Below are 19,034 nucleotides of genomic sequence, written 5' to 3'. Positions count from 1 at the left end.
ATGATGTCATCCTAATGATCACCAACCCATCCTCTTCCCTAGCTGCAATTCAAGACACTCTTACGAGGTTTAGCAAGATATCCTATTACAAAATTAATGAAACCAAATCATTCATACTCAGCCTAGGTATAGATGCTATGCCTACACATCTACTACAATCTAAGTTTCCTTATGCCTGGGCAGAAAAAAGTATCTAAGTATCCAGCTCACCAAATCAGTTAAACAACTTTTCACATTTAACTACACAATGTTTACCAAAAAACTGCAAAATGACCTACAAAAACTAGCGCAACACAAACTTTCATGGTCAGGGAGACTAGCATAATTTTAAATTAAGTATAATGAAAAGTACTAATGCGCTCCACCTACCTAATATCTAGATAACTAAAGATAATTGAATATATTGAGGAAGCAGCCAGTACGAAATGGTGATCTCAACACCAAAGGTAGATCAATTAAAATGTATAAATAAATGCGGCGCTGCCTACAAAAATAAATAATTAAAGTGCACTATCCAAATTAAACTAAAAGTGCAAAATAAATCTATCTCACTAAAATGAGAAAATGTGCCACAATAAAAAATGAATATAGTGCATCTGCTATGCAATAAAATATATAATCATATACGTGCATATATAATCAAAAAATGCATATATAAAATAAATTCAAAAACATGAAGTATAAAGTGAAAATTAAATGTCAATCTGGTGACAATGTGTAAAATAGCAATAATTAAAAGTGATTGTCCACTAAAAACCATGCATATAATTAGTAACTATAAAGCAAAGTCCATGCAAAAATAATTGAAGTGATTTCCAATAGGTGACAATCCACTGCAAACTTCAGTGCAAACTTCAGTGCCCAATTCATGCACCACCAATTTGCCCCAGCCTCTCACCTCCAATAAATGGCAAAAGAGCGCTGTATATAATCAGATGTTGCTGAATCCTTATCCATCCAGCCTCAATTGTATACCGCTGGTATACATACAGCGGTATACAATTGAGGCTGGATGGATAAGGATTCAGCAACATCTGATTATATACAGCGCTCTTTTGCCATTTATTAGAGGTGAGAGGCTGGGGGAAATTGGTGGTGCACGAATTGGGCACTGAAGTTTGCACTGAAGTTTGCAGTGGATTGTCACCTATTGGAAATCACTTCAATTATTTTTGCATGGACTTTGCTTTATAGTTACTAATTATATGCATGGTTTTTAGTGGACAATCACTTTTAATTATTGCTATTTTACACATTGTCACCAGATTGACATTTAATTTTCACTTTATACTTCATGTTTTTGAATTTATTTTATATATGCATTTTTTGATTATATATGCACATATATGATTATATATTTTATTGCATAGCAGATGCACTATATTCATTTTTTATTGTGGCACATTTTCTCATTTTAGTGAGATAGATTTATTTTGCACTTTTAGTTTAATTTGGATAGTGCACTTTAATTATTTATTTTTGTAGGCAGCGCCGCATTTATTTATACATAATTTTAAATTAACCATCTCCCACAATTGTTGTACCTTTTTAGAACACTACCCATCCCGATACCTCAATCCTATTTTAAGTCACTACAAACAATTCTAAGTAAGTTAATTTGGCAAGGTAAGAAACCTCAAAGTGCCCTCTCGAAACTTATCAAACATCGACAGGGTACATAGACTTCACAGACTACTACCAAGCCACCATACTAACACAAATACAAGAATGGTTCAGCCCTACCCCTAACAAACACTGGAGTCAAATAGAATCTTCTTCACTTATCAAATCATACCTAAAAACTTGGATTTTAAGGCTCCCTCTAGGCATCACTATACCAAATGCCCTTTCCCCTACAATGAAAGCCTCTGCACGTGCATGGAAAACAATTACAGACATAGCACTACCACCCTCGAAAATCACATCACCCATCCTCTCGATAGGAACTCTCACACAACTCACACCGGACCTCCAGCTTACCCAGTGGACAAGCAAAGGTATCTTCCACATTCAAGACCTGTTCTCTGATTCCAAATTAAAATCCTTCTCCCAACTGAGAAAAGAGTTTGCACTCCCATCCTCTGAATATTTTACTCACCTACGGATAACCCATTGCTTATCCTCCCTACCTAAACCAAAACCAATATGGTCTTTTGTGACCCACTCATCTCCTACACGAAAAGGTATCTCATTGCTCTACAACACCTTACATCAAAAAAAGGACTTTATTAAACATACCTCACATCTGCACTGGGGATCGAACCTGGGATAACCCTTCACAGGGGAACAATGGCAAAAAGCATTTAAATCAATATACCAATCTACCAGTTGCTCAGCCCTATGGGAAATATTCCAAAAGATCTCTCAACAATGGTACCTAACTTCTACCAGACTAGCCTCTTTTGATTCCCAATCATCCAATTCCTGCTGGAGATGCCAAAAAGCAAGAAATCTACTCCATATCTTATGGGCATGTCCCAATATACAGCCTTACTGGTCCACTGGTCTTCCAAATCTTAAGAAACGTCTCCAATTGACAGATCCCCTTCTCCCTCGCACTGGCACTCCAAAATCTAACAATAGAAGCCCTACAGCAATCACACACATCCTTTTAGCATCCAAACTCAACATTACTAGCTTGTGGAAATCGGTTACAACTCCCACTATTGAAAACACCCTTGAAATGATATACACACATTGTAGCTACGAACTCACGATAGCCTCTAGCAGAGGTAACTATCAGAAAATGCTTTCCTCGTGGCAACCATGGCTACAATGGTCAGGCGCAGCAACACACCTGCATCCAAAGAACACCTCCTGACATGTCTCTAACACCTATAGCCCCAACGCACTTATCTATAAAAAACACCCAGCAGTTTACTTCCACTTTAAGTCAAAGTGTAGAAAAATAAGTTGTATTACTTACCTTATTCCTTGTTCTGGCAGGCTTCATCCATGCTGTGCTACTGGTCTTCTGAAACCACTTCTCTAAGATGCTCCTGTCAGCAGTCACACTCTGACATCATCTTGTACAATGCGACCAATAGTTGTCAATTTTTTTTTTAAATTGTCAACTTATGATATCTGAGCTGGTTATTTAAAAAATGTGGAGCAATTTAGAGCCTTACATGCCCCTAAAAAGGATTAAAAATTATTTAGATAGCTGAAATTACTTATATAATGGACTGACGCTACTAAACTAGGCCAGGTCATGTGGTGTTAATGACCTCTGATTATGAAAGGGTTAATGACCTAACCAGGAAGGGCAAAATAATAAACACATACGGTACATTATTTGAAACATAAAAAAATAATAATCAACTGAATAAAAAATAAATCAGGCTTCGTAAAAAAAACTTTACAACTTCAATTATTCACTTAATCCACTTTATAGAAATGTTACTAATAAAAATGCAGGAAAATAATTGATGAATTTAGAATTCATAAAGACTTAAGAGAATCTGCTATTTGTTAATGTCAGCCCCAACTTTACTCCTTAAGTCTAGGAGAAGAGTGTAAACTTTTCAACCAAGCCACAGCTTTCAACCAGTGCAGTGTTTAAGAACCATACCTGAATTGCTAAGATTTACCGACACTGTATACATCTGTTTTGCCGATCTTTTATTTTAATTATGATTAAGATAAATGGCTGTACATAGTAAATGTATTCTTTTTTTTATCTTCGATCTATTTTTTTAATTAATAGGTATACATGCACAAAAATAACCACTAAACAAAGCTTGATTAATTGTATGTCTTTATTTTATTAATTTCAGAATTTCACATTTACATTTTCAGAAAAAAAATTTGCATACAGATACTCATAATCTAATATAATAATACATATCATACAGGGTGCTGTTAGCAGGCCATATTTACAATGCTGAAATATATAGGAAGGTTGAATATGACACTGGACCATAGTCGGTACATTCTTCTCCAGGAAAATGCAAATATCTTCTTGTAATGCAATTATTTTACCTGTATTGAAGAGAAGTAATATTTGATAATGTTACTATGTCTTCATTCTAAGGAACATATACTTGAATTTACAGCGTATGAATAATTATTGTATATAGTTTGGATAACTTTGTACAAGGCAGTGAGTGACCTGTCTTTTCTAATAACTGAACAAGAGTTTAAGGGGAATTAGCTAAATATTTTGCCCTGAATGGTTTATGTGTTAAAGTGGAAATAAACCCATGGATTTAAACAGTTAAAAAAAAAAGGCATGCCGGGAATGCTAACTGCACATTGGCTGTGCTCTCAGCCAAACTATCAAACCATCCAATGGCTGGTGTCATAACGAATCACATGTGCAGCACCATAGCAGTTGAAGATTAAACAGAGGCAAAGATGGCAGCTTCCTTGGCTGAAAACGATAGGGGAGTTTACTTCCACTTTAACATAACAATGTGAAATGCTAGGTGCTAAAAGGATGTTTCAGCACACTGTTCCCTAAGACTTGAGAACAATATGGGGAGAACAATATGTATAAAACAAAAATGCAAAAGTCACGAATAATGCCTATAATGTTTGTAATACCATGTGCGTGATATGTCGGCTTACATTTGTTGCCTTTTGTAGCCTTTTATAACATTCCCTAACATTTAATCCTAAGAGAAAAAACATTCAACCAGAATATTTAAAGAACATTTGACCAATAGAAAAGTGGTTGAACTCTATAGGCTAAGTACAATTAGTACAATCAGAAGAGGAAATAATATGGGAAAGACCTCTGCACTGTGCACAAAGTGTTTTGAGATTCTTGCACACACTAAAGTTGAGCTGAAGGTTCATCCATTGTTCAGGAGGTTTGGCAAATGGCTGATCTAACTGACATTGGACTGAGTGAACCTACTGCTGCATCATGAAGTGAATATTTAGCTGCAGTATTACTGCTGCTGCTAAATGTGACAGCTTCCTTGTTAGGAATTATGATGGTTAGGGAGCTGGCACCTGCCAGCATCCTAAAAATGAATTATCATCCATGCCTGGCATATTCAGCTGGCAGCCTGGGGTTTCTGGATGAAAGGTGAATGTAAACAATGGGGTGGGGATAGTGAAAAGAATGTGGGTCTTCCCAAAATTCATACCAGGCCCTTCAAGTCTGGTATGGATTTTAAGGGGGATATCACAAAAAAAATACAAAAACGTTGTAGAGAAAGAAAAAAAAATCCATACTAGACAATCCATGCATAGTACCCCTACCCATTCACCAAATTATGTAACTAGTAAGTCCATTATTAACAGAAATAGAGGTAAAAATGTCCCACAATATAATTTGTCACTTCGTCCAGCAATGTAGATCTCAATCAATCTTAAAGAATGAAGCCCACTGACCCATACAAAGAAAAAAAACACCAAATCATTACATGATCTGCCTACATCAACTGCTTGCCATGAATGACAGCTCCTGGTCACCATCGCAATGTAAACATAGAAGTAAGGGTCTCACGAGAGACCTAATTGACCAAATATGGACATGCTCATATTTGGTCAATAATGTCAACCAGGTGGCCCTGACCATTTGTTTACATTGTGACAGTGGGGTTCACGACTGTCATTCATGGCTAGCAGTTGACAGGAATTGTGTCACAGCTCACTGGGTTCTACATCACTGCACATGTGATTGATGGATTTACATTGTGGGAATTTATTTTTTTCATAAAGGACTTTAAAAAAGTGTGTGTTGTTTGATATTTAGCTATTGGGTGAGAAATGAGTAGGGACACTATGTACTCCATATTTATTTACATGGGGGTAGGCAGTATCTGGTGACCTCCAGAGGCTTCCAGATTTAAAAAAAAAAACACCCGAAGGCCTGCACAGTCACCATTCTGGGTTGTGGGGAAGAGGCCCTTGTCCTCATCAACATGGGGACAAGTTGCTTTGACAGGTGGTACCCCTTATGTTGTAGACATGTGGCCTGGTAGAGTTCAGTAGGGAGGAGTGCAAGGTCATCTGACCATTTATTATCCAGCCAGGCTGTGGATCTCGTTTTAAAACCTGGGGGGGGCACACTGTTTTTTCTTTTCTTTTTTTCTTTTGTGAGGTCCTCCTTGAAATCTGAACCCCCTTTTGGGGGACCTCATGTCATTTTTCTTTTACAGTATCACAGTTGAAAGTGCCAGGAGGGGGGTGAGATACTGGTTGTTAGGATGCCAGAGTGTGACAGCTCCCTAATAACCAGCAGCCCTAAGCAGGAAGATGTCACATTTGGCAGTGGTAGTAATTCTAAACTTCCTGCTACAGTTGGAGGTTCTATTTGGGTCTTTTGTCAAACCTCCATAACAACAGACAAACCTTCAGCTCATCGCTGAACAGGACTCTCTATACAGTTGGTACACAATGCAGAGGTCTCCCTCATATTATTTCTTCTTCTGGTTAAATGTTCTTAGCCTATGATGTTAGGCTATTTTCTCTATTGCTCTTTAATTATTCTGAGTGAATATTCCTAAGGCTTATATATCTTGGGATCAGATGTTGGGGAATGTTACATTCACTCTGCATAGGCAACAAACAGAAACTTACATTGCACACTTATTACAAACATTACAGGTATTATTTGTAACTTTTGCATGAATGATGACTTGAGCCATTCGGAAAGCATTTCTTTATATACAGGGGGATTAATTTACTTAAGGCAAATTCACTTTTCACTGCAAGTGCACTTGGAGGTGCAGTCGCTGTAGATCTGAGGGGAAGATCTGAAATTAGGAGACGCTTTGCTGATTTTATCATACAAATCATGTACAAGCAAATATGCTGTTTTTATTTTCCTTGCATTGTCCCCCTGAGATCTACAGTGACTGGACTTCCAAGTGCACTTGTAGTGCAAAGTGGATTTTCTGTTAGTAAATAAATCCCATAGACCCCATGTGTGATTTCAAACCGTTATGTACTATGCAACCCCTTAGACCAGTGTTTCTCAATTCCAGTCCTCATGGCCCACTAACAGGTCATGTTTTCAGGATTTCCCTCAGGTGAAACAGCTGGGGTAATTACTAAGGCAGTGAAACTGATCAAATCACCTGTGCAAAATAATGGAAAGCCTGAAAACATGACCTGTTAGTGGGCCATGAGGACTGGAATTGAGAAACACTGCCTTAGACTGAGCTACAGTGTACACACTTATCTGCCTCTTACTCTAAAATATATTAATTGAGCTATTATCAATGATAATAGTAGTTAAAGTTGATCTTACAATAAGTGATCTTTATAATTTGCCTTTTTAAAGCTGGATTTACCTTTACAATATTTTGTACCCATAATATATAAACCATAAAACTTCAGTAGAAAATCAGAATCGGTAAGTTTTCTGTCATTTTAGAAGGCTAAATATATTGCAAATAAAGCTAAAATTCTAATAAAAAGGCTAAATATATTTCAAATAAAGCTAAAATAAAGCAGGCACAGGAGAGGGAAATGTTTTACTTTTTTTTTTTTTTTTTTTAGTGAGAGCTTTTAGCAGCAAGAACGTTTGGCAATAAGGTCGCTTAAAGCCCATGTTTAACTGCTTCCTGACTGCCTCATGGTGATATACGTCGGCAGAAGGGCACATACAGGCAGAATCACATACCTGTACGTTGCCCTTTAAGAGGCGGGTTGTGGGCGCGCGAGTGTCTGCCGGTGGCATGCGTGCACGCCTGCCGGGAGCTTTGTGAGTTCGATCGTGGGTCCCGTGGACATGATGTCCGTGGGGATACCCGCAATCATCTCACGGAGAAGAACAATGGGGTAATGCTGATGTAAACAAGCATTCCCCATTCTGCCTAGTGACACTGTCACTAATCACAGCTCCCTCTGATCGGGAGCGGTGATCAATGACATGTCACACACAGCCCCTCCCCCCACAGTTAGAATCACTCCCTAGGGCACACTTAACCCCTACAGTGTGACTTAGTGGTTAACCTCTTAACTGTCAGTCACATTTACACAGCAATCGATGCATTTTTAATTGCACTGATCGCTGTATAAATGTGAATGGTCCCAAAATCGTCCCAAAAGTGTCCGATCTGTCCGCCATCATGTCACAGTCATAATAAAAATCGCTGATCGCCACCATTACTTATAAAAAAATTATTGATAAAAATGTGAAAAAAAAGATCCCCTATTTTGTTAATGCTATAACTTTTGTGCAAACCAATCAGTAAACGCTTATTGCATTTTTTTCACCAAAAATAGTAGAAGAATACAGATTGGCCTAAACTGAGGAATAAAATATTTTTTTTATATATTTTTGGGGGGATATTTATTATAGCAAAAAGTAAAAATGAATGCGCTTTTTTTCAAAATTGACACTTTTTTTTGTTTGTAGTGGAAAAAATAAAAACCACAGAGGTGATCAAATACCATTAAAAGAAAGTTCTATTTGTGGGAAAAAAAGGTTGTCAATTCTGTTTGAGAGCCATGTCGCATGACCGCGCAATTGTCAGTTAAAGCGACGCAGTGCTGTATCGCAAAAAGTGCTCTGGTCTTTGGCCAGCCAAATGGTCTGGGGCTTAAGTGGTTAATTTTGCTAAAATGAAAAACATAAAAATCAGCACAAGGGACATTATTCCTGCCAGTTAATGCCAGATCCCCATTCATAGAAGCTGTAGTATAGATACAGAATCTCTGAATGGAGGAGGCTGAGCTATCAATCAGCCACCGAGTGGCTGCCCTGCTGCATTGTGAACACAGAATGTTGGATGCTGGGCATGGGCAGCATTCAGAGAATTTTTTTACATCTTCTCAAAGCATTCCCTGATTAGACAAGGTAGAGAGCATGACGTTACTGCCCCTTCACTTCACCAGCTCCAATCAGAGAACACTTTGCATTCATTGAGTAGGTACAAATAATTCTCTGAATGGCTCTTGTGCTGAGCAGGTGACCTTCTGTTTTTACAATGCAGCAGGGTTCAGAACAGGGCCTGGAAGCTTTTGGAGCTCACTCCAGTAGGGGTGCATACTAGAGTGATTTGCAGTTTCCAGGGAAATTACACAGGTATAGTGTGTACATAGTTACATTCGTCCAAGCTGGACCAATGTAGCTATAAAAAAATATTTATACTTGGAACTCTTTACCATGGGAAACAAGGACCAAGTGATCTTTTGGAGCTTCACTCCAGTAGGGGTGTATACTACAGGAATTATACCTGGAACTCTTTAACCTAAGGAAACAAGGACCACAACTTTGCCTTGTGCTATTTTCTCTTCTATTTACTCAGGAACCCCCAAAATAGTTTTTTGCTAAATATTTAATTTGTTCAGCTTATTTTGGTTTACTTCCTAAATAGCAAACTTTCAAAAACAGTTGAGGACTGTGGAAAATGCCAGAACAAAAGGCTTTCTCTCGCCATTCTGTCTATACCCAAATGAAAATGTAAAAATCACTGTTACTGCTATCAGTTTGAAACTGATGTTTAACTTCATACAGCATTTGTCCAATTTTAAGACACTATCGCTTTTAGTTAGCATGCCCCTTCAGCAAGTAATCATGTCACTAACATCAATGAATCACACCTTAAACAGAGTGACAGTTGCACTGTAGAAGAGGCTCAGTAGGAAGAGCACTATAAAAGTGGAAGCCGTGGTCCAGAGATTATCAATATCATCATCTTCTTCTATGTAGAGCGTAAGGGCTGTTGGAATGTAAAAAAATCTCATCAATGACAATGGATCACATGCAGAGTTTAAACTGCACAGTTGTGAACTACTAAACAGTGTGTGACAACAGCACAGTTAACTTAAATAGAGGCATAAGCACATATACACACATAAAGACAAACAAACATATAATATTGTTAGAGACAAATCACCCAGGATTTTACATTCTATTCAGAATCATTAAAATTTCTCTCCAACTACATGTTTTTTAGTTTTGGAGAGTGTGAGAAAGGGTGAGAAACCCTGTCATTTGGCAACAGGCTCTTCTCCTATAGTTAGTTGCTGACAGGGCTATTTCCCTTTACTTCCTGTTCCCCTTTCTAGCCAGAACTATTTCCATGGTAATTCAATGGAATCAGATCTATTCTGCTTTGGTTCGACGTACGGAAATGCATATATCCATTGCCAGGTTTTGATCACATAGATTGCTGATGCTGCCATATAAATGCAAAGGACAAATGTCATACCCATAGAGTGGCTATGCTATTTAAGTACACTCTATGGAAATAGTTTTTACATGTATGAGCTTAGTGCATTGGACAGGAGTTGAAAGCTTAGACAGAATTTGAAAGACTGACCTAAATGTCTGACTACACCTGGAAGCATTTTCATTCCTGAAAAGGTATTCCATATCAATGTTTCTTTCAATAATAATAATAATAATAATCTGGACATTAGTTAGATGCTATTTTCTTTTTTATGGTGTTGGAAAGTACATAGGGTCATGGCAAATCCTGATATCTGCCTGTTGATAAATCATTTATAAACCATCTCTCTTACATTTATATTGAGTTGATTATTACAGACCTGCTTTACTTGTCATTTTTATTGTCATGTGGTCAATTCTATCAAATTTAGTAAGTTTGCATGTGTTAATGTTTATAGTGATTATTAATGTATAAATACATCACTCAAAAAGGTCTTAGCTGGAAATCGATGTAATATTATATATTCAGTTTGTACTGTTTTATGCCTCATGTATGTCTTTTAAAGTTATATCAAATATACTGCTATATCAGCTTATGATATGGCAATATACTTATATTCTTATCACCTGGAATAAAATAAAATAGTTAAATAGTTAAGTTCTACTTGATATGTTTTTTAACATGTATGTGTGCCTAATGGAAAACAGATTTGGGGTAATTTATTGGTAACAGGAAATTCAGAGTCAGTTTGATATATGTCTGTGAAGCTTGGATGACATCACAGAGAATTGTAAGTATAGCTTGAAAACATGAATATTGCAAAGGTTTTATTAACTGACAGGCACCATCCAGGCATTATATATGAATAATATGTGTTTAGATGGATTTCAAAATGAGTTTTCATATCTATCTTCTATACAGATATCTAATTTCTAAACATTAACACATTGGGGTGGCTGGCTTTACTAACGTCAAATAGATTGTGCACTTTGCAAGTGCAGTTGCATTAATTTCCCATAGAGCTTAGTGAATGTGGTAAAGCGCTGCTGATTTCCACCATCCAATCATTTGCAAGCTAAAGTGCTGCTTTTTTTTTTCATTGCACCTGATTGGGTATTCCTAACAGAGGGAAGCTTCACCATGTTCACTAAGCTCTGGGGAAAAGAGTGCAACTGCACAATTATTTGTCCTTAGGAAATCAACCACTTTGAGTATCTGCCTGCTATTTTGTCCCCAGTATTACTACTTGTTTCACTCTGACTACAGAAATATGGGGGATTTACTAAAACTGGTGCACACAGAATTTGGTGCAGGTGTGCGTAGTAATCAATCAGCTTCTAACTTGTTCAATTAAGCTTTGACTTGACAATAAGCTCACGCTCACATCAGGCTGCTTTGTCAAATCACATGTCAAATTGCTGCCTATTGCCTGCATGGGCACTGTCTGTGTCGGTGAGACGCCGTTTTTGCGGCACAGCACTGATTCCCAAAAGTAGTTCCTGCACTACTTTGGCTGACTTCGGGGGCGATTTGAATAGACATCTGTGCTTGAACCCGCACAGATGTCTATCAAATGGCCCCCGAAGTCGGACTGAAATGCCAGTTTGAAATCAAGAAAATTCTGCTGAACTCGATTTCAAACCAGCCCTCAGTGTGAACGTGGGCTTCGACCTAGAAACTGATTACTTACTATGCACAGCTGCAGCAGATTCTGCGTGCACCCGTTTTTGTAAATCTCCTCCAGTGTGTCAAAGCAATTGTAACTATAGTTAAATACATTTGTCTACATGTGTATATCTGAGTGTGTCATCTTACAACTTAGCTTAGTTAGGTTCATCAAATTAATAATTAATTTGGTCTTCAGCTTGGTTGCAACCAAACGTTTATATCATTACCTATTTATATTTGTTTAGAGTGTTCATTGGGTTATATTAACTTTTCCCTCTCTGTAGCACTGATGGTTTGTAAGTAAAGTCTGCACCCATAAAAGAGAGGATGTCAACTTCTGATAGCACAGAGGAGGCCAACTTCTTGTGTTGAGGAAGATGTCAGCAGCTTTTCCACTTCAGTGAGAATTTCTTTACATTTATTATTTCTTATTAATAGTGTAAAGCCTGTTCTTTTTTTTTTCCAAATAACAATAGCATATTTTGTTATTATAAGTTTTTTTTGTGTAGGATATATCATATGCTATGCATATTGAGGTATTTTATTTAAAAATATAAACCATGGGAAAGACCCAACAAAAATGTGTGTGGATTTTTCTTTGTCTTGAAGTCCTATTGTGCAACCCTTTCCACTGTCCCATTTACCTAGTGCATGTCTTCTAATTCCATTGCACTAACCACTCAAGAAATATACAGTATACTGATCACTATTATTCTGATTATTATAACAAAGGATTTTTTTTTATATATTTTGTAATTTAATATATTTGTTGGCTTAGTAGTCCATGGAATTATTATTAATATTACTAAAATTATAATAATAATAATAATTATTATTATTATTATTATTCAGGATATAGTGCTAACAGTTGCTGAGCACTATACAAAATTTAAATGGGGAAAAATATGTATTTGGCATTGCCTTCTAAGCACTGTCATTTTTATTTTTTTTAATTGATAGACTTGTAGTGAGAAAAAAGAACAAACAAACAACATTAAGCAGGACAAACATAAAAAAAGGTAAGCAGGGAATGGGTATAATTTTAAGTATTTGGGGGATATAGTTCCAATTATCTGCATATCTTAGTGGTGTAGATACATAATTAGTTTGTACACAATGCAGTCCAATGCATATGCCATTTTTTGAAAAAAAGTCTGAACCTTAGATATTAATAAACTGCATGCTGATTCTTCCAATATCAGTAGATAAAAAACAACAGTTCCATTTCTTAGCTGTTCTATTATTTAAAGGAATTTCTACATAAAATAGTTTTCTGTTAACTGTTCCCCAGGTACAAGATGAAGATGACTTTGGTCCATTGTGACCATAAACAGCATGTATTTCAGACTTTTGGATGATGGCAAAGCTTATAATTTGTTTAATGTGTATTCACATATTGGTGCACCTATTTTTATGGTTCCTGGGGCACTCTTAAGGACAGCTAAGTACCTGCAGACACCTCTGTCTGCATACATATATCCTTTTGTAGTTCCATGCTTATTTTTTATGACAGATTTGCTATAGGGGAATTCAAATTTATCCTTTGATTGTGTGAAGACCAAGAAAAAAGTGAGCTGATGAACATGGTTGTAAACTATAATAAGCATTTCTGGATGTTTGTTTTAGCTGCCTCTTGAAAGCTGGTTATGATGGGTTAGTGTCCCTGTACTATTATATAAACCCTAAGTGTTGACCATGAAGAGAGCACAGCACATATTCTTGCATTATTTAACATAGTGTTGTCTGTGTGTGAGAAATTAGAATCTAGGAAAGCTAAGGAAGCAGCTTCAGCAACCATTGTTAGCTTTACTCTAACCATACAAGAACCAGAAAGCGACACACATTCCATACATGAAAACAAGCATTTTATAAATTGATTTTTTTTATTTCTACTTTTCAGGATGCAAAAAGGATTCATTGAAGTTAATGTACAAAAAACAGACCAACAAACACCAAGATGACACTTTTCCTCCTCCTCATTTTACACATCACGCAGGGAAGAACAAAGCCAGTGTTATCTGGTCATTGTTTAAAGGACTGTTAACAAGAATCAGACAAAACAAGGGACACATTCACATTGCTTGGTTTACCAGAGGTTTTGTCAATGGTCCTTTGGGTGGTTTGCAGTGGTAGTGCTTCATGGCCAACTATGCAGGTGTATGATTTTCCACTGTTCCAGTCTTGAACACTTGGAAGGGTTAATGTGCTTAAGAGAGTGTAGGTTTTCTTGCTGGAAGAAGTGATCTCCTGTACAGGCCCAGTGGTTACAACATTAGGCAGCTCTTTATTATCACTATCTATCCATTTGACAAATATATCAGGTGGGTTGAAGCCTTTAACCAGACATGACATAGTGGCAGATTCCCTTTTAGCTAATTCATCTGGGTGTGGTGGGTATAGTAAAACTGTTGGAGCTTTGGCATCGTTACCTAGGAAACAAACAAAACATGTTGAAAAACGTATATGTAACTTGTGAACATCAACTGAAACTGAATTAATGGTGTGCTTTCACTTAGATGTAGAACATCGAGTATAAATATGGCTCATCCACATCATGACCATTCCTGTGTCTCATGGAAAGGACATGGATGATTTGTTAAAGAGGTGAATGGACTGGGAGCTTATAAAGTCACTTGCACGGTGCACCAATACAAGTTATATTAAAGGCACATGAAAGTGAGTTATATATAAACACCAGATGTGTAGTTTAAACTTTCTACAATTTACTACATATATGTATCTGAGTTTCAAAGTATCTGAAATTCAGATATAATCACTAATTCTTTAATCAGTCTACTTTCTTCAGCCTAATTTTGCTCCCAAATTTGACTGCATGAACGGAAAGAGATCAATTTGTATGAACCCCATGAAGGGGTTTAGGCCGTAGGAATCATACAAAAAAAATGATTGCTTTATACCAACAATGGCCATACATCAACATTTGTAATCTCTGCTATAAGTTTTATTAAATCGTTTCCTTTAAAAGTGTGAAATTTGAAGGACAGTGAATTAATTAATTAATTAAGTATTCACTGGATTAGCTTTTGAAACAAGAAACTGTACTCATATAGAATGAACATTGCAAAGTGGAAAATAGTAATCTGTAATGCAATTAGTGTGTATATGTGTGTTTAATAAAAATTATGAAATTTGAATATTTGCACTAAATACATACCATTTGGTTTTTTAATTGTGACAACTTCAACACTGGGAAGTTCAGGATGGCTCACACTGCACTTAAAGGTCTTTGTTTTCCAGTCTTCAGGACAAACGGTAGCAATGGCCCTGGCAGTGTATCTCCGTATTGAAATGTCATATGTTGGGTCTTCTATTTCAGTGTTAATTCTTTCATTATCTGCATACCAGGTGACCTCTAATCCATCTTTGTTTGCAATGTTTGTAATAATGCAGGTGAGCGGGGCAGTATTCTGCATATAAATAGTTTCAAATGATGGAGGCACGGCAGTCACTTTGATCTTACCATCGCATGGGTCAGGTTCTAAACAAAAAAAACATTAAAAAAGCTTAGAAGACCTTATCTGCGTGATTTGTATTTGAACATTTTTAATTAACAAAGTAAAGAGTTGATCTGTAAAGAATCATTAAACTACACTTGAGCACCCAGACAGTAGGAAGAGATCTGGCACTTATAGAACATTGCCAAAAAGTTCATTTATCTGTGTTAGTTTTCACGTAAAGCTAAGAAGGCATTAAAGTTGCAGATAGCAGCATTTTTCCATTGGACATCCACATGGAAACTACATAGGAGAATATTTCTCCCCCTAAAATATCTTTCATTTTAAATATATCACAGCCATGAGGTCACAAAATCTTTATTTTATACTACTATTGTTGTGCATAGTTTTAGTGTGATGTCCCCTCGCTGTCTAGCAGTTGCCAGAGGCAAGTTAGTTGGAGTGAGATATTGCCTGCTGAAGAGGATAGAACTTTTGCTAGTCACCCCCCTTTTACCTTTCAAAAATCCATGCATAGATGATGAAGCCACTATGTCTGTGCTAGGTAAATGCTGTGCAGTCCCTTTTTATAACTGTCTTCCTTTTTGCAGCTTGGAGCTGAAACATTGGGGTTATGTACAGTGAATGTACACTTAGCTTAGTAAATAAGGTAACGCCTTGTTTGCTTTCAACACTCAGTCAAGAGAAATTAAAAAAAAAATAGATTTTTGCTTGCTCATGATTGGATGACCGAAGGGAGTACAGCTTCACATAATTTACAAAGCTAAGTGAATATTTACTTTTTGCAAAGTGAGCATACACTTTAAGTGAAGTGTTTTAGTAAATCAGCCCCATTGTTTACTCCATGTTACCAGCTTCTGACGAACAGGCAGTAATTATAATATAGGAGCTCTGCTTGAAGGTGCAACAGGGGAGACTATTTTATCTATGTCTGATGCTCATCTGCCTTCCATATGACACAAACTTGCAGGACAAAGTGGAGGTTTCTATTAATGGAAAGTAAATGAGAGGGCAGGGAGAAGCAGGTGCCCTAATAGCCTTGTGAACCCGTTTCACCCTCATTGACATCATCCTCTCAGAGCTAAATTTCACCCTATTAGTTTGCTACTGCATCAATATATATATATATGACCACTCATTAAGATTTATTACACTAAGGGGTTTATTTACTAAAGCTAGAGAGGGCAAAATTAGTCACATTTCTGCAGAGAAACCAATTACTGTAGCTTCTAATCTCAGCTTGTTTAATTAAGCTTTAACAATAAAACCAGGAAGCTGACTAACTATTAGGTTTTACTGGATCAGATAGAATGTGAAAGAACTTACCACATAGAGATGATTTGCTAACATTCTTCGTTTCTTGGAAATCAGAGGGATCATGTTTTACTATACATGAGAATGTTGCATCGCTATCCCAATCTTGTTTAGTTACTACGATATAGGAAGCTATTTTAAAAAGTCCATTTCCAATGGAGACTGGTTCCTCTGTTATGACTTCACGAATCCCTTCAGAATTCTTCTTCCATAACATTTGAATGTTATTAGGAGAAAATCCACTTGCAAGGCATATAGCTGTGCCATTGCCATTTATTTCTATATCGCCCTGCATGGGAGGATGAATGCTTACTGTTGATGGTGGCTTTCCTATTACTAAAGAAAATAAGAGTATGCAAGTTTAGTATACCTGGTATACCTCATTAAATGATACAGATCAGTAACACAAATGGCTATAATTACTAAAAATATCATACAAATTACAATACCAGAGACACTGTCTACTCTAACTTCCTTGACCCTGTGAACAACATGTTCATATAAACAGTAATTGAAGGTGAGATATATAAAAAATTTTATTACATGTGTAATATTATTCAATATTGCAGTTGCATTACATCATATGAATTTGATATCCTCTGCTTATTTATTTTCATAAATTATTATGCACAAGATATTCAGTTAAAAAGGTGCTTCACGATTAAACTGTTGCTATGAGATTGTAATGTAATCCAAGGGTAGATTTCTCTTATATACATACATCACCTACATTTCTCCTACATAGAGCTGAGCTACCTTATGACAGGAAGTGTGTTACTGACCTAATCACAAGGTACAAAAAAAGGAAAAATGCCTAAAAAAAATTAATGCAGCCACCATAATTAAGTATTTGTAAGCTGCAATATTTAAAATTTTCATATTTGGGTTTAGATACACCCTAACTTTTAGTACAGACTTGATTATAATTTGGCCTTTACAGAGTTTACCTTTTTAAAAATGAATACAAAACTTGAAAAGTGAGCATGCCTCCTGTAAAAAGGAGGTGGGTTTGCTAAGCACTACCTAAGAGTTTGATCAGTAAGTGGGACGCACTAGGTAGAAAGCCTAGATAGTACATGGTAAGAATCATCAGCTACAGTGAGCACTTGCATACTTGCAGTGCATAAAGTGCTAGCAGTCTGCTGAATATACTTTATTACTTTTACTAAGCCTTTAAGCACTATTCCATAAACTAGTGGTGTCTTTCTATCTGATACAAAGGTAAACATGTATTGTTATTTAACTGTAATGTGATGGAAATATAAAATTCTTACCTCTTGGAATATGAACCAACACAGATGCGGTCTTATCTAAATGCTGTGCATTGCAGTAATAAGAATCGTTGTTCTCCCAGTCTTTAGTTGGTACTTTAATTTGGGAGCATGCTGTATAGGTACCTCCAGATTGCAACACAGAATTGTACTTCTTCAAGCCATTGGTATAGTTATTGCTGACCTGATCTAACCAGCTGAATTCAATGGAGTCAGGGATGAAATCTTTGGCCAGACAGCCAATGGTGGTGCTCGTTCCCTGTGACGTGCCGGAAGAAATGAGTGGAAAGAGAGTTGGGCCTTTCGGTTGAGCTGAGAATAGAAGCAAAGATGGAAGGAATAAGTACTGTGGTTAGGAGCCAGAGTTTAGTAGAAGTTAAAAGGGGGATCTGAAAATATTTCAGTTTTGGGTCTAAACTGAAATTGGTTAATACTAGATGGTTGCAGTTAGTGTTAAAAAGGGAGCTAAAGGTTCAGATTAAAGTTAGAATCAGGATGAAATTCATATCAGAATTAGATAATCTTTTTTCACACATGTTCGAAATATCATGTATTTAAATTACATTAAAAAAATATTATCTGTTGAACAAATGTTACCTTTAAGATCTTAAACACTGCACCAGTTGAAATGCTGGAACCCCCCCCCCCCCCCATACATGTGACTGGGTGAATGTTTCACATAATAAAATAACATGGAGCCTTTAGCTCCTTGAAGCACATGAGAAGACTTTTCTGATTTTACAATAATACAATTGGAGACACGCTGAACATATAACTTTCATAAATGTTATGTGCTGCGCAAACCTGGGTTAATATTAAAAAAAATCTATGGCATAAGCCATGTATATTTTTTTTCACAATAAGTATTTTTAACTTTAAGGTATAGTTTTCAGTAAGGGCTAATGAATGTTGTTCAGTTCATTTGAAGATTACTGGTAGCAAGATGATTATTTGGCCATAACATTCATTGATCTTTCAGATAATGCTACTAAAAGCTGGTATATTTTTTGTAAACTTTAGATACTGCACACTACTACTCATTGAATTAAACTTTTTAAAAATGACAGTCAGCAATCATATTTCTTTAGTCATACATTGACATTGTATTGCTGTTTTCTGGTTATTTGGAGAACATCCCCTATTTGCAAATCCCAGTGGGCACAAGTGGGGTATGCTAACAGGTGAGACTACACAATGCCTAGTAAAGGTAATGCCAAAATGTGCTA

At 36.5% G+C, this 19,034-nt stretch overlaps 1 protein-coding gene and 3 gene segments (V, D, J or C); all 4 read right to left on the bottom strand.

Moving 5' to 3' along the window:
• LOC143960247 (uncharacterized) overlaps positions 1 to 19,034 on the bottom strand; it is a 181,753-nt gene that overhangs the window by 103,030 nt on the left and 59,689 nt on the right. The window lies entirely within an intron of this gene.
• The window catches only part of LOC143960265 (immunoglobulin heavy constant epsilon-like), a 418,829-nt gene that overhangs the window by 389,757 nt on the left and 10,038 nt on the right, over positions 1 to 19,034 (bottom strand).
• Positions 1 to 19,034, bottom strand: part of LOC143960260 (Ig gamma-2C chain C region-like) — a 296,856-nt gene that overhangs the window by 269,252 nt on the left and 8,570 nt on the right.
• Positions 3,745 to 19,034, bottom strand: part of LOC143960253 (immunoglobulin heavy constant mu-like) — a 140,827-nt gene continuing 125,537 nt past the window's right edge. Inside the window, 6 exon segments of the C gene segment in view lie at positions 3,745 to 3,981; positions 9,508 to 9,626; positions 13,838 to 14,176; positions 14,923 to 15,246; positions 16,550 to 16,873; positions 17,812 to 18,120. Coding sequence covers positions 3,973 to 3,981; positions 9,508 to 9,626; positions 13,838 to 14,176; positions 14,923 to 15,246; positions 16,550 to 16,873; positions 17,812 to 18,120 — 1,424 coding nt within the window.

Source organism: Lithobates pipiens, unplaced genomic scaffold (assembly GCF_037356315.1).
Source record: "Lithobates pipiens isolate NorthernLeopardFrog02 unplaced genomic scaffold, aLitPip1_a1.2 Scaffold_11, whole genome shotgun sequence".
Lineage (NCBI taxonomy): Eukaryota > Metazoa > Chordata > Amphibia > Anura > Ranidae > Lithobates > Lithobates pipiens.
This window is presented reverse-complemented; position numbering and strand designations above follow the sequence as displayed.